We start from the raw sequence: 16,223 nt of genomic DNA on the forward strand, positions 1-16,223 counted from the left end.
ACAAGTGAAAAGGGTAAAAAAATAAATGAGCTTTTTCCTAATGTGACATTAGCTCGCTTGAAATGCAAAACTGTATGGTAACAAATTGTACAATGACACATAATTATGTGCAAGCACTCCGGCATAAAAACAAATACCGCTGCGTTTTAACACCGGGGGGATGCTCCGTGTCGCTGCTCATGCTAAAGAGTTTGACCTGATGCAAGCTGTTAAAAGCCACAAAGACCCAAATTGCATCACATATCATACGGCCTCTGCGAAAGAGCCCAGCAAACGCCAGCGCTATCCATACCAAATCTATAATTACACTGACAAATAATCCTGTCTGGATCATTTTCAAAGACGTAAAACTAAAATAAATAAATAAATAAATAAAAATCACACATTGGAAATCAAAATTTAGCCTGGTTCCCATCCTCTCATCCACATTTCTTCAATATGGAAACTTTCAAGGCAGGGCTTCACTTTCTCCAGTAATTATTGTTATTCTTTAAAAGGGGGAATATGGAGGGAAAAAAACTAAACTAAATACATCCTGAATGTTGTGTTGCCAGTTTGTGACGACCTGCTTTATGGGAGTTAATCAATGACATGTAAAGCATTCCTTTTTTTTTTCTGAAATTATTCACTTAGCTTTGAGCTATCACATAAATTATCTAACATAATATTAACAACAAAAAAAGAAAAAATGCACGATCAAAAACAAAATATTTACCCTTGACAACAACACACTTTGAAGCACTCTTGTGTTGACTGGGTCTTTGAAGTCTGAAATACTTTTTTTTCTTTCTATAGTCTTTTTTGTCAATTTCTGTGTTAATATTAAAATGATGTCAAAGTCTGAATAAACTTTGTTTTTGTGACAGTTGCACAGACACTCTTTTGCTTTTACTTTTTTTTTGTTATCTGCAAAACCGTGCAGCAGTAACAGGTCATCCAAATCCATTCTGATGCCAAAGTACAGCTGGACTGCAGAGCACACGTTTGTCAGTGCTGGTTAGAAAATGTATCAATCAGCAGAGAGGACGCTTACATTTTGGTGTTGTTGTAAACACTCTTATCATTATTTCTCTCACTGTTAAAGCGCCTGGTTCATGTAAGACTGTTTTCTTGTTGCGTTAACGCCTTGTAATAGCTTGAGCTGAGTACAAGCAGCTGAACACGTCTGTGTGTCGCAGTGAATAACCTCCTGATGCTTCCAGGACCAGGACTCCTCTGACCTATCAGGGAAATGAACACACAGAAATGTGTGGGAAATTTTGCTACTTAAATTAAATTAAAACCCATTGTTGCTCATTCTGTATGGCATTACTGTTTTTCATAATAAGAATATATTGCTAAATAAACAACTATAGAATAAAGGTCCTGACAAAAGAGAACATCAACAAAGTGAAACATCTGAGGAAATAAAAAGGACTGTGACAAAAAGACTTAGTTTCAGCAGTGCTTTCTCGTAGATTTTTTTGTTTTTTATTATGCTGGTGTTGAGCTGGTTGTAGCTGCCATTGGCTGCGTCCTTGCACCAACATTCCTTCGCTCGACAAAACACAACAGCAGATGAAGGACTCGGCCCAAGAAAGCCCTTCTCCTGTGGAATACCACCATTCACTCCCCTCATCATTCATAGCTTTGTGTTGGTAACTCTCAGAACTACAGTTTGCTGATAAAATATAAAAGCTTCAGAAAAACAGAGTCCTCAAGCAACATTTGTGAACTACCAGTTTTTTTAATGACACATATATGAGAGGGGAGGTATAATTGGCTCACAGCTAAATCTGAATAAAAATACAATCCTGGATATTTTCCACATACAGTGTTTTCTGACTCAACACTATTTTCTATGTCTGTGAACAAACAGATGGAGCGATATGGGAGAACGCACACAACCATATACAAATGTGAAGCATTATACATGAAGTGGGCTGCCCTTAAATCAATCCATGTGTGAAAATGTCATCAGTAAATGTCAATAGCATTTTCAAGTTTGCCTTAAGGACATCCAGCTCGGCGTATATAAACAGGCTGCAGGATTTCATTTCCTATGACTTCATCTATTCTTAACCACTTTAAAGAGCTCATCTGCTCAAGTGACAAATTAAAAAATAGATGAGTGAGGAGCTTATGATCTGTTTTTTTTTTTTTCCAGGGATAAATCAGAAATCTCTGATCGCATTCACACTGGATGCCCTAAGGACCTGACTCCACCTAATAAATGCTGACACCGTCTCGCTGTGTGTGTACCTCGATGTAGGAAGTGAGTTGGGGATAAACCCTGTAGGGACCCAGCACATGGGACAGATGGGTGGTGCATGGGAAGCTGGTGGTCACAGCGTGGCTCACTTCCGGGAGAGAGAACACCTTGAAGCCAAACTTCTCGTAGAGCTTCAGCAGATCTTCATCCGGCTTCTCCTCGCCCTCACACAGGACGCTGCCCACCACGTAACGACAACTCTCTGGTGGTCTCTGAGGAGACAGTGAAGGACAGAATGAGCATAAATTAGAACATTGCAAGCACATTTTGGCGTTTTCATTTTCTTAAACTGTCCCAACTCACTACTGACACATTAATTTGTCTATAATAACGACAGCACATCTAAATTATTATTAAATAAAACAATGTAATGCAAATAACCCTACAAATTTAGGCTCTTTTTACTTTGCTTTAAAACCTTAATCGACAGAATATTAATTTTCCCAAAATGAGCTCACGAAGCCTCTGATCACTCCTAAGAATTATGCGGTCCAAGTCTGTTAAAGAACCCCCCCAACATTTTAAAAATAAAATCAACTTTCACACATCCAGTATCTGCACAATGCCACAGTTAACTGAACCACATGAAGCAAAGCTGTTGGTGGGCTTGACGCTGACCCGGGGAGAAGGAATACAGCCGGGCTATAAATGTCAATCACTCCACCAGAATTGTGCGTCGGCAGCAGCGTTCCAACACTGCTGAGGCCGCCGCAGACGGATCCCATCCAGCTCAGCCCTGTGCTGTTAACAGTGATCAGGATTAACAAACTGACCTCGTCTTCCTTCAACACGGATTTCAGCTGACGCCACAAAGTCGAGCCGCTCCGCAGCTGAATCCACAGGAAACATTCGTTACTGAATGTCGTTTGTTCTGCAACTTTCAGGAATCTCAACTTTTATATTATTTGACACAAACAGTGTTACATAATTTAAGAAAATGCTCTTTAGTGATAACTTCATATTAAAACTAAACTTTTTCCCCTACATGTAAGCCATGTTTTGGCATTATCGCCCACCGCCATGAAAGACGGGGGGTTATGTAATTGCCTCTGTGTGTGTGTTCATTTGTTTGCCTGTTTGCAAAATATCTCATGAAGATTTTAATGAAACTCTCAGAAAGTAATCACTGGATGTACATCTACATCAGTGGTCTCCAGTCCTGGTCCTGGAGGGCCTCCATCCTGCATGTTTTACTTGTTTCTCTGCTCCAACACACCTGGTTTGAATCAATGGGTGATTAACAGGCTTCAGTAGAACATGAAGAGGTGATTTAACCACTGAATCAGGTGTGTTGGAGCAGGGGAACAAGTAAAACATGCAGGATAGTGGCCCTCGAGGACCAGGATTGCCCACCCCTGATCTACATCCACAACTGATTGACATTTGCAGTCATCCCGATTCAAAATGGCCAACTCAGACACTCCCTCGCTGCAAAAAAAAAAAAATGACAATAACTCTGTCAGTTTTAAAGATATCAAGCTAAAATGTAGTGTGGTAGTAGCTGAGAGTAATCCCCATCTCATACTCCAAGCAGTAATAAACTTTGTTTGAAACTCTAGCATGTAGGGAAGTAAGGTGATGCATTTCTTTAAAGAATCCTAGTTTCAATTTGTTTTAGTTTGGCTTTTAAACTACTAAAACGAAAACAAAAGGTTCAGCTAAAATAATTTTATTTTGGAATAATATAAGTTCATGTTAAAATCTGAGGAGTTGTGATGATGAACTCAGTGAATAAAGATAAAGTAATGTTAAAAAATGAATAAAGGTGAGTTGATTGGCATAAACCTACTGTTAACGCAGAGAACATCACCTTGTTTGTGTGATTACTTAAACATATTTTCCCTTTAATAACAGGTGGTCTTCAAAGAGAAAAGCAAAAGAATGGGAGGGATTAGGATCATATAGTCGCTGAGTTATGAGTGAATTTATTGCCGCGCTACAAAACTGCACGTGCGGATGCAAAAAAAAATAGAAGCCATTTGATTTAAACATGCGGAGACGTTGCACCTTTACATAGTCTCGAGTGTCAGTGGGCAGAAGGCTGCCAGCTCCGCTGAACATCTTCCTGCAGATATCCGACAGCCAGGTCACATATGTGGCAGTTCAAATCGTGTCTGTGCTGAACATCAAGGTCGACCGACTGCTAGAAATTCTGAATTAAAGATAACTCGTTCCGATTTTTTTAGACTTGTCTAGTTTTGTTCGCTTTACAGTAAAATAATAAGAATAAAAAAAAAACGTTTTCCCCATTACTGCTTATCTTAAAAATATGTAAATAACAACCATTTGTGATATCTGAGCCCTTCTATTTGACCAGCGGCGTTACAGGTTCAGCTACAGGACAGTCGCCCCTTGGACCTGCAGGGCTTGTTTGTCTTGCTTAATGACACTTGAAGAGAACAGACACAAGCTGACATGAAGGTTTGATCCCATTCACTTAGAGGCACCTCTGCCAACTTTATTTCCCCTAATGCGCCCACATGTCTGCATGCAGATGCGACAGAGGCAGGAAGCAGCCACTGAGCTGGCTGTCACTCAGACAAAGATCTGACAGAGAATCTCCCACTTGTGTCGGCTTGCAGACACTAACAGCCACAGATGGAGAGTGGGAGCTGCTGTTCAGGGATCGCTATTTTGTTGGCGTGCTTTAGGTTACTGCCCACCACTTTCTAGATTTTGCTAAATCAACTCAGAAGTCTGCAAATGCGTGCTTTCTAACTTTCAAGAAGAGAGAAACCCAGAGTACATTTTTTTTTTCTCCAACCTGTTCAGACCAGGTGATGAGTATCCAGGTTTTAGTTTCAAAGGAGCTGGAGAAATAAAGCTTTTATTGGTCCAAAAATCCACAAATCCACAGGTTTAAGGAGCTGGTTTTCACACAGTGATTCAAACGTACCAGTAAAAAGCACCTTAGCTCTGAATAAGTTACAACCTGCTGCTGGTTTTTTTACTCTGTGACTGTTTTTCTGTGGAAAACTGGCACTAGAGGAGCACAGATGGGAGCCAGCCACACTCATCTTCATGTTCCCATCATCCTCGCATAATTATCACATCTAACCTCGCAGCGTTCTCTTCTATTCCATCTCATTTCTCACATTTAGGGCTATTTTTTGACTGCGCTGTGTTGCTACTACACTGCAGTCTTCCCGCCGATGTACTTGGTTCATGCAGCGGCTTTTGTGCCGCGGTGACGGCAGTGATGAATCTATCTGAAACCCTCTCTCTGTCTGTTGATGTCTGCTTGACACGCCTAACAATAATGACTGGTGATATTTGTTCAGCACGAGCAAATAATCTGTACTGTCACCTGACACCGTGATCTACAGTGAGTCAGAGAACAAAGATCATCTGCATTTGACAGAGTCGCATATTCCAGCCAGCAGATTTCTGTTTACAGAGAAGAAATGAGTCACTCAAGCCACGTAGCTGTGTTAGCTTTGTCAGAGTCAAATATTGCCACAACATTTTAAAGTGGGGTTCTGTAGAAAGGCTATGAGCAATTATTATCTTACCTGCTGCAGACAGCTCTTTGAACAACCTCAGTTTGAAAAAAGGAAGTTTAATTCTGGCCAAACTGATGAGTTAAAGGCTAACCAGGGAGTCAGCATCAAAGTGAATTGCTGCCATCTTAAAACAACTCCACTTTCAAACGTTTTAAAGTGGTCTATTTTATAAATCTTTACAACACCCTCTGTTTCACACTGTATGCTTATGCAAACAAAAATATGACAATATTCCTGCAGAAAGTGCCCCGGACTGTACTAGAAGTGCTGCGGCTAAACTTGCACTCACAAATAACTCCAAAATTTAGTGTAAATAACATTGCAATGCAAAACTGACAGTAATGTTTAGCTTTATATAACTACATTTGCATTTTTTTTAAGACTGGAGTTACTTTAAGACAACAGTAATGTACTCTGGTTCCACTCGGACTAGCCGTTAGCTCAGGGGTGGGCATCCCTGGTCCTCGAGGGCCTCCATCCTGCATGTTTTACTTGCTCCTCTGCTCCAACACACCTGATTTGAATCAATGGGTGATTAACAGGCTTCTGTAGAACATGAAGAGGTGATTTAACCTCTGAATCAGGTGTGTTGGAGCAGGGAAACAAGTAAAACATGCAGGATAATGGCTCTTGAGGACCAGGATTGCCCACCCCTGCATTAGCTCACCAATCCAGTAAAAATTAAAGTATTTCTTCAAGTTGAGATCGGTCAAAGAGCTATCTGCAACAGGTACGATGTTAATTGTTTATAACCTTTGCATGAAACCATATTTAAAAGAAAATCTGATCCACTATTTAAATGTATAGAATGCATGAAAGGAAAACATTTTAAGACCTTTGTTTTGCAACCATTTTCCTTTGTTTTCGCCCAGACTGATTTATGTGCAGGGATTGCTCTGCATCAGCCTCTCTGCTACACAGATGCATCAAGTGTACGGCCTGTCAGCGAGGCTTCTGCGCAGAGCTACTCCCTGTCAACACTGGTGGTCTTTGATAAGACACAACACTATAACAACTGTCCTCCCACGGCCCTGCTTCGCTATCTTACATCTCGCTATATCTCATGCTCTCCACTCTGACTCTGATAGAGTGTGTTAGCCAAACCAGTAGTTCACTAATGATATCATTCAGGCCTCGAGCTATCATTCACATCCCACACAGTGGCAAGTACAAACAGCCGCCCTGACTGCATCTCATCTCTGCTTCCCTCCAGATAACACACCCCTGAGACTACAGGCAATTAGGAAAGGGAGGAACATCACTCCATGTGCTTGACTTGTCTGGTCTTTGCAACCACAATTGTTTTGTTTGTGTCTGAACCCCCCCCCCTAAAAAAAGTCAGAAGCTCCTGGATGCTGTCCGACCAAAGCTGTGTTTTGAAAGACCGACTGTGATTTTTGATAGGCCTAGGTGGAGAGGAAAAGTGTTAAATATCAAGAATACAACACTGGATCAACACTGGATTATTATGTTTTAGTGCAAAGGTGTCAAAAGCCAATTAAACTGTGGGCGACTTCAGGGCTACATGCAAATTTGAGACAAGTGCTAATGCATCTGAATATTCTTCTGCCAACTTCATGCTATGTTACTAAGCAAGGTATATTTCTACACAAGCGGTGGTTCAAAAACTCAACAAGGGCTTTTCCGACACAAATGGTACCAGTCACATCTCCTTCTGACACTCTTATTCCGAGTCTCTGGAGACCTGTTGGAAGAAAAACTCATTTCAAAAGCAATTCTTTGCTAGAGGCAACAAAAATATAATTTTTTCCCAAAAAAATAATTAATAAATAGCCATGTTCTTTTATTTTCAAAATAAAAGATTTATTAGCAGGCATGTAACAGAGATTTACTCTCTACATCCGACACTCTTGGCTCTGTATTTCTTTTTTTTGTTTGTTTATGAGAGAGAGAGAGAACCTGCCTCTCACCGAATGACTGCTGGAGATAGACACCGGCCCCTTGTGACCCTAGAAAGGAACAAGCGGGTAAAGAAAATACGGGGAAGGATGGAGCGGGCCCACTGGCAATTGGCGAGCCGTTCAGAGAGGACAAGGACAAATGAACCAGGTGGCGTACTCTGCCTTTCAGCAGGAAAACACGACCAAGGAAGGATGCGACCATCAGGCAATTAAGAACGCTGTCAAACTTCAGCCACACTGATGACGCTGCCTGAACAGCAGATGGGTCTACTCCACAGCGAGGAGAAACACGGAGTTAGCATCAAAGCAAGTCATTAAGTAGCAGTTTATAATTTCAATATCCAACATTTTATTCTAGATAAAGTCAAAAACAATGACTTACTATGTTTAGATGTGAGTATAAAACTCCTCTCCTTCTGTTTGGCTTCCATTTCCTGCTTGTTTTACACTTTCTAGGCCAGCAGAATATTAATAGTAGCCACCCTAATATGGACAACTTCCCATTAAATCCTTATTAGAAATTTGCCCATGGTACGATACAACTGTGAGCAGAGAGGAAAGAAGCAACAGATGACAGAAAGCAGCATTTATATACAAAGTGAGACTGAGGCGGATGTGTGGATTACGACACAAGGTCATTTAGGAACATTTGTCTATTTTAAGACTTTAGCTCATGAAAAACTGATAAATTAGATGTTAACTTGAACCGACTTATTTTTAACCACTGCACACTGAACTTTAAACTGCCTTTGAGGTCTAAATGGGAAAGTGGGCATGCCAATTATGACAGGATGAAGTTTAGGAGGCTGTTGCTGCACAACAGCTCTTCAGTACACTGCAGCCAATAAATTAACAACTTGGACTCTTTCTGCATGTCTTCGCCGTCATCAGCGTCTACAGCGAAGCATGACAAGCAGCAAATGAAGCCTTCAGAAAGAATACCGCAATTTTGCGAAGAGCAAACAACTGGGGGAAAGAAAAAAAAATAGAAGTCATATTTCATCTAGTCTTATCCCGATAAATGTACTGCTGACATTACACCCCATCCATTGCATTTTTTTTTTTTTTTTGGAGAGCTCTCTCATTCTGTTCAGTTGTTGTCCTGAAACAGATGGTGTTGAGCGCACGCCGCCGAAGAAGCAAATAACCTGACACATGGCGAGCAAATGGAACAGAAGAGACGACCGGGTAAGCAATTTCTCAAAAAGAGCTGTGTTCTGCTTCTGTGTTACGGAGCGATAACATATCTCCGCTGACTGGAAGCCGTTCAATCCCACCCATCTTCACCGACAGGGCGGGGAAAAAATGGCAAAGAAACAAAGTCGCTACACAGCGGCACATAGGTTTGCTGTGATGCTGTGTTTATGGTCAGAAAATTGAGTATAAGCTGTAAAAACACAAGTGCAATTCTGCAAATCACATCTGTGTCAAAACAATTGGGTTAATTTTACAATTTGGCTATAAAAGCTAAATCACCCATCATCCTGACGTAGTATTAAACTAATGAATACATAATTGCTTGTAATGCCTCTGAAAATTCAATTGAAGCTTATTCTAACTAAGCATCAACCTGCCTTTGTAAAGTGGCCCCTAAAGTCTCCAAATCAGATTAGATCTCCAGTGATGTGATGACTTGCGGGCCACAGAGGCCCCTGAAGTCAGGAGCCACTGGAAGTCTATTTTTTTTTTCCCCCTGTCTCGTTTTCACAGAGTGCAGCTCCGTCCCTTTAGGCTGCGCTCAGACTTGGCTTGTAATTACACATGGCTTCCTGGGAGTTCTGGCATGTATAATTACTACTGAGGATAAGCAGCCTGCTGGAGGCAGGACACAGTTTTTCTTCGCCACAGTCGCGGAGCTGGTTTGCCACTCCTCGGCCAGCTGGACACAGTGTGGCAGTCCTCCAGCCAGATGTCACAGAGCGGGGAGTTTAATCCAAGTATGAATGAATTCTTCCAGCTTCTGCACAGCCTCGCCTCCCTTCCTCTGTCGTCTTTCTCCCTGAACGCTCTTTTGATAAATATTCTGCTGTGTAATTCAATAAGCTGTGCATCGTAGACCAACAAGCCAACACTTGGCACAAGATTGATGGTACAAGACATTAAAACGGATGAAAATGGCATGTGTAATGTACATTTAAGCTGTATTCTTTGATAAAAAAAGAGACACTTCTCCATCTGACAGACTCTGCCGACATCTCGTTTTCCAGTATGTCACTCACATTATGTGCTGTGTGTCTATCCACATTAATAACGCACCTTCCCTCAGAGTGCGCCGGCATGCCCACGGTCCTGCATGATATTAACTTGAAGACCTGTGGGACCACACTTCAGAGCGCGAGCGTATTTACCCCTCATTTTAGATCCATCTTTAAAAGCGACACCTTTTTACCAGAGGATTCCTTTTCATGTTGCCGCCGCCGCTGTCGACGGCCAGGGGAAGCGGGCGGCACCAAAATGATAAGTAATTTTTCGCGGGGAGTGCAGAGATGCTCGGCGCTCTGATCTGAAATTCCGATTGATGAGCTGCATCACTGCGAGGCTCTCAAGGTGAATCAGGCGCCTACTGATTCATACCCCATCCTCCGCACCTCACCTCACCTCTCTCGTCGCTGCCACTCCCCATACAGGCCTGCACGTGACACTTCATTTTCTCCTCCTTGTCATGAGGAGGACACGGGCAGGTTTGCTTCAGTAGATCTGAGGATACGTGAGCCAAGTAGCCGCTCTAGTTTAGCCTCAATACAAATGTTGTCATAGTTAGAGGCAGGTGCATCTGCTGGCTCAGGCTTTGATCATTTTTTTAGAAACACATCTTTAAAAATGCGTATTAATTCAGCCGCATTACATATTAATCCTATTGAGACAACGACATTATATTTATCTACAAGTTCTTATTTTCTTAAATACTTTATTGGCTAATTCCTCACAGTATCATCAGAGCTTTCGCTGCTGCCCACTCTTCAGAAATTCTGCTTTGGAAAATCCTCGCAGAAACCAAGCAGACAGCCTGTGCGTGGATCCTTCGCCCGTTTCTATCTATAACAAGGCAGAGGTCTGAAACTGTGCAGTCCAATAATCCCGTCTGCCTTGCTCCGTTATAGGGTTCGCTCGTCACCCGTCTGAAAGGTTGATTAAAGCGGAGCTCGATCGGCTCAACCTTGAGCGGTTGTCTGAGGTCAGAGTTCAACGTCCCGGGGTGTGAGTCACAATCCACTTGAACGACAAGAAACAAACTGCTGAGCTGGTCGATGTATCGGACCTCTGTGGCAAAAAGACCTGTTTAAAGCATTCAAATTAAGCACCTAACAGGAGGAATTAGAGTTTAGTGCTATGTTTTGTTTCACCCACAAAAAAAAAACAAAAAGAAAAACCAAACATACAGTAAAAGAGATTCAGGTCGTGTATTTAATAGTTCATCCTGCTTGCTCTCATCACTGAACCAGGTCTGTGGAATAACCGGAATGATAAGTAAATGAAAATAAATCGTGGATAACCTGAGGCATTCTGTAAAATGAATGAAATAGGCTCACCCTGACCAGCAACCTAATGAAGTATAAAATTCAATTTTAGTTCATTCTGAAGAAGCTCGCCGTTGACTAAGTTAAACTACTTGAGCCATTACAGTAAATGAAGTTCGAAGATGTGTGGGATTTGGAGGATGCTCCTGCCTCCCGCCTAATCTCCACTCTAATGCCAAGAATGCCATCTAGTGTCCACGAGACACAACAGCTTACAGTGTCAACTGTGTCGTAGGCTGCAGTGTTAAAAATCGGATTGTTGCAACAGTCAGATATGCAAATAATACAAAATACATAAATCACTAAAATGTTGTATTTATTCATTAGCAGTCCATTTAATGTAGAAATCTTTTCAAACTGTGATTCTGGCTGCAGTGCTCCTCTTTGACCTCATCCAGAGAACACAGGAGAATTAAGTATTTATCTAATATTACATAAACAAACGGTTTCAGAACAGGAATATACATTTTTAAAAAAATCCACCTGTAAACAAAATTTCAAATATAACGTTTAACTGAAAAAGCATGAACTGGTGATTTCACACACTTATCTCACAAAACATTCATCACTGAACACTGTCAAGGAAAATTAATTGTGACTGCTGATTATACCAGAAGATGAAAGGTTTCTAAATTTGATTGGAAGAGGAGTTTAGTGTAAATATTATGAAGCATTAATACCTCACCTGTTGGCTGGCATCTTAAAACAAGTTCATGCAAACACGGTTTTAGAAACTTCTACATTGCTGTCTTTTTTGCATTATTCTGGTAGAAACGTAAATATATATGTGCTGGAAGCCTCCCAGATATGCTACAGCTTGCTGCTGCTGCTACTTGAATTGCAAATAACCATAGCATTTCATGTAAATAATTGTGCAACGGAAAACTGAAGGCAGTGTAAAGCTTATAAAATAGTATTTGCATGAACTCCTGCAGAATTCTGAAGTTTTACGAAGAAAGCAACCCACTTTGGTCTCGCTCAAACTACCTGTTAGATCAGGGGTGTCCAATCCCAGTCCTCGTGGGCCACTATCCTGCATGTTTTACTTGTTTCCCTGCTCCAACACCTGATTCAGAGGTTAAATCACCTCTTCATGTTCTGCAGAAGCCTGTTAATCACCCATTGTTCATATCAGGTGTGTTGGAGCAGAGAAACAAGTAAAGCGTGCAGGATGGTGGCCCTCGAGGACCAGGATTGGAGACCCCTGCGCTAGATCATCAATCTGGTCATAATTAAACCATTTCTCCAAGATGAGAATGTTAAAACAGCTATCTACAACAGGTAAAATATTAATTGTTCATAGTCTTTCCACAGAACTCCACTTCAAAGAGCTGACCTCCCTTTAAGTCAACAGTGTGGCTCATCCAAAAAAAAAAAAAGAGAGTTGACCCAGTGAACCATTTAAACCTCTCAGGGGGGATTTACTGTATTACAGTTCAGAAATGAGTAAGATAAAACCGAGCGTTACTGCGAAGTAGAAATTCCATCTCAGCTAAAGTTCAGTCATACGGCACCGCTCACAGTTTGAGTTTGCTTTGCTGGTTGGTGGTGACCGATCCGAATGTCACAAAATAAACAACAAGAACAGCAAACAGCTGAGGTTCGAGATGCTTTATACGTTATAATCACCCCCAACATTTGTTAAAAACCTAGTATTGTGTGCAAAAAAGGACAACAATGAGACTTATTGGTTTTTTCTATGCATTAGATACTTTTCAATCAAGAGATGGTTGGTTTGCTTTTTGAGTACCTAAACTTTATGGAGTCAGCTGAAGTGTATCCAGGTGGAGGCTCGTTGTTTACATTCACAAGCTGATATCAGAGTCATCAAATCCACACTGTCGTTTTGATCCTTTTGGTGCCAACTCTCCAGCAGCGGGAGAAAAGTTTTCAAAGCTCCTCAAAGAGATCATTTACCACAACTTTCTGCTGGAATGACTCACTGTCGGGGCTTCTACTGAATCCTTGACTTATAAAAAAAAGGGACAGAAACGGGTGGGTGGAAGCAGAAAAACAAACACAGTCCTGCCAATGTGCCACAGTCCATGAAGATTATAAAACTATGATTTGGCTCAGAAACTGAGCACAAATAAACACTGAACCGGTCCATCTGTCACTGTCCACCCAACAGACTGATCGTCTGGCCAGTTTGCCAGATGTCTTTATTCTGCCATGCTGTCGGTCAGATGGGCTGACTCTCTGAACTCCAAGAAGCTCTGCACTCGAAAATAAGCAGAACTGGCACGGTGCGCGCTCATTAAAGCAGAAGGAACACTCCGTGTACAATTTTTTTTTTTTTTTTGCTTTCAAATTCTGGAACCTACAATCGGGGGCAGAGCTAATCGGCTGCTTCAAACTTTAATCACAGCAAACACTGTTCGCATGGGCGCTCGTCCCGTATCAGCTGGGAACTCAAACATTCCCGTCCAACTAGCAGCTGCTGTGCAGACATTTTGTGTTGACAACACAACTCAGGATGAAGGGTAATTTAAAGCTGAAAAAAAAGAACACATCTCAGTTAAGGACAGGCCCACGTATGCAAAACTCGGTTGCATTTAGGAGGAGAAACGGAGCCGCTGCTTCTCGCACCTGGATCGTGACGGTTCGGTCACAGTTATTTTCAGCAGCGGCAGAAAGCAGAAGTTTTTTAGACATGTGTCAGATTTTCTCAGACAAATGGGAGGTTATATGTGCTTTTCCCGTCTGGTGTCTGGAGACTATTTTGGAGGCAGAAGCGGGGAAAGGCTAAAAGATGCCAGGAGCCACGGATGAGGGTGGAAAAAAATAAAATATGTCAACAGTGCAACGTGGCAATTAAGCAGCTGACTGATTACATCATTCAGTCTCACTTCCTTAAAAAGACAGTTGTCCATTAACGTCCTGAGCCATACACAATAACTGACAGCGAATAATGTCTCCTCTGAAACATTTGTTGCACTGTAGATGGCATCAGCAGACAGTCTTTTTCAAGTGAAACTAAGAACTATGAACTTTAAAACCATAAAATGTGCTCAGAATGAAACGGTTACCCAGTGATTTTTTGCAGATACACTATTTACACATGAAACTGGTGACATACAGTAATTATTCAGTTGTTCAGTTAATTCAGGTAACTTTAAAATGCAATATAACATGTTTAGACTTGATTTTAATACATAAATAAAAGGTCAATTGGACATTTATATATAAACATATAATAATATAATGGTTGGATATTTAAGCCAAATAAAAACGCAGCTTTTAAATTAACTGCTAGGGAAACATCGTGATGACAATTGTATCATTATTGCCCTCCACTGAAGGTGAGAGACAATAATGTTTATGCCTCTGTTTCTGTGTTCGTTTATCTGCCATGTTAGCAAAATATGTCATGAACCACTGGGCAAATTTTAATGAAACGTTGAGAAAGCAACCATTGGTTGTGTATCTACAACTGACTAACCTTTGGAGTAATTGAAGATGGCCACCACAGCCAACTGACCTTTGGAAACAAAGAAATGGCTCCAACTCAGTCAACTTTGCAGCCACCGGCCTGAAGTTTGTTGTGGTAGTGGCTGAGAGTCATCGTCAACACATACTCTGAGAGCCTGATCTTGCATGAGACCGCACATAACATCATTTACAAGGTTTGACCAAAAACAGCTACAAATCCACCATTTTTTTAAAGTATGATGATCCTAATTTAAAACCCTGGAATGAAAGGTGGCAGGTGATATGCAATCCTTAATAAATAAATAAAATTAAAAAAAGACTTTCTTCTTAACATGAGTCACTTTATACTAAGGCAGAAATCTTCACTTCTCTTTCAGCTTTAACCAAGGGGTTTACTCAAATATAACTATTTATTAATGGTTTTATGTCTTTGACAATGTTTGCATCTGCTGGGTAATACAAATATCCAAAATCCATTGTATAACCACCTCGAGTAAGAGAATAACAAAGCATTACAATGTCCATCCTGTAAATGCCTTAGATAATGCCTCACTGGCACATTCAAACACAAACAGGGGCACGTTGTGTGTTATTTTCCACCTGAGTGTTGTAATGTCACGCCTGACTTTTGTCCGGGTCAAACGCAGCGCTTTATCTCGACATCCACTGTAACTGTAACGGCTCATCGGGACACAGAGTACTCTGGCTTCTGTCGCGAGGTCAGGTGCGGCTGACAGGCAGGTCTCACCTGTCTGGGGTCGTCGTAGTAAACACCGATGGAGTCGAGCTTGGGCCCGACACTGCAGCTCTCCGTGAAGGCTGCCCCGCAGTCCTTGTACGAGCCCTCCTTGAACTTGTAGGCGACGGTGACATTTCGGATGGGAGGGGGCCCGGTTTTAACAACCACATCCGACAGGAGCCCCGAGTACACCAGCAGCCCCCCGACTGTCACGACCAGGCACACCAGGAGGACGACTATCAGGAGCAGGAGAATAAAGTCAGACATCTCTGCCTCTCTTTATGTGTCTCTGCAACGGGTCGGGGCAGCTGCAGTTACAGCAAATCTGCAGTTGCTGTCAAAGCTAAAAAAAAAAAAAAAAAAAGCCAAAAAACCGGACACGCAATGAAATTGGTGCCCCGGCACTTCACACAGCACAGAAAACAGGTACCGATTAAAAAACAGCAGTTTACGAAATGATTTTACGCTTCAAGTGACCGAAATTAGAAGTCAAGAGCGCTCGAATTAGGAGACGCGAAAGCCAGTTTGGGGTATTTCCCCAAACAGTGGAGCACGCTTCCCGAATAAACCACTTGTGTCAATCCGAGGGGGGGAGGCGTTACTTTACCGATTCAAAAACTATTTTATCCTCTTTTAAAAAGCCGGCTAAATACTGTAGTGTGTAGCAAGCTCCTTAACATGATAAATTAAAATTGTTTATCTTAAATTATATGAACCGGAAACAGAGTCGGCTGCGCATTGATGATAAACACCCCCACCCCTCTCTTCATTATGGTTTCTTCCAGGTGTTCAGAAGCAAACTGAGGACACTTTCTCCGCTCATTACAACCTTTCTGTACTCGTGTACTGATTCCCGCA

The 16,223-nt window shown here is 41.6% G+C and overlaps 1 protein-coding gene across 1 annotated transcript in view; it reads right to left on the minus strand.

Moving 5' to 3' along the window:
* tex264a (testis expressed 264, ER-phagy receptor a) overlaps positions 1–15,921 on the minus strand; it is a 72,543-nt gene extending 56,622 nt beyond the window's left edge. The window contains exons 1-2 of the mRNA XM_017415674.3: positions 15,375–15,921; positions 2,242–2,463 (exon numbers count right to left, since the gene is read on the minus strand). Of these exons, the coding sequence (XP_017271163.1) occupies positions 2,242–2,463; positions 15,375–15,632 (480 nt within the window). The 5' untranslated portion in view covers positions 15,633–15,921. The remainder of the gene's footprint in view (positions 1–2,241; positions 2,464–15,374) is intronic.
* Positions 15,922–16,223: the final 302 nt, after the last annotated feature.

Source organism: Kryptolebias marmoratus, linkage group LG4, assembly GCF_001649575.2.
Source record: "Kryptolebias marmoratus isolate JLee-2015 linkage group LG4, ASM164957v2, whole genome shotgun sequence".
NCBI lineage: Eukaryota > Metazoa > Chordata > Actinopteri > Cyprinodontiformes > Rivulidae > Kryptolebias > Kryptolebias marmoratus.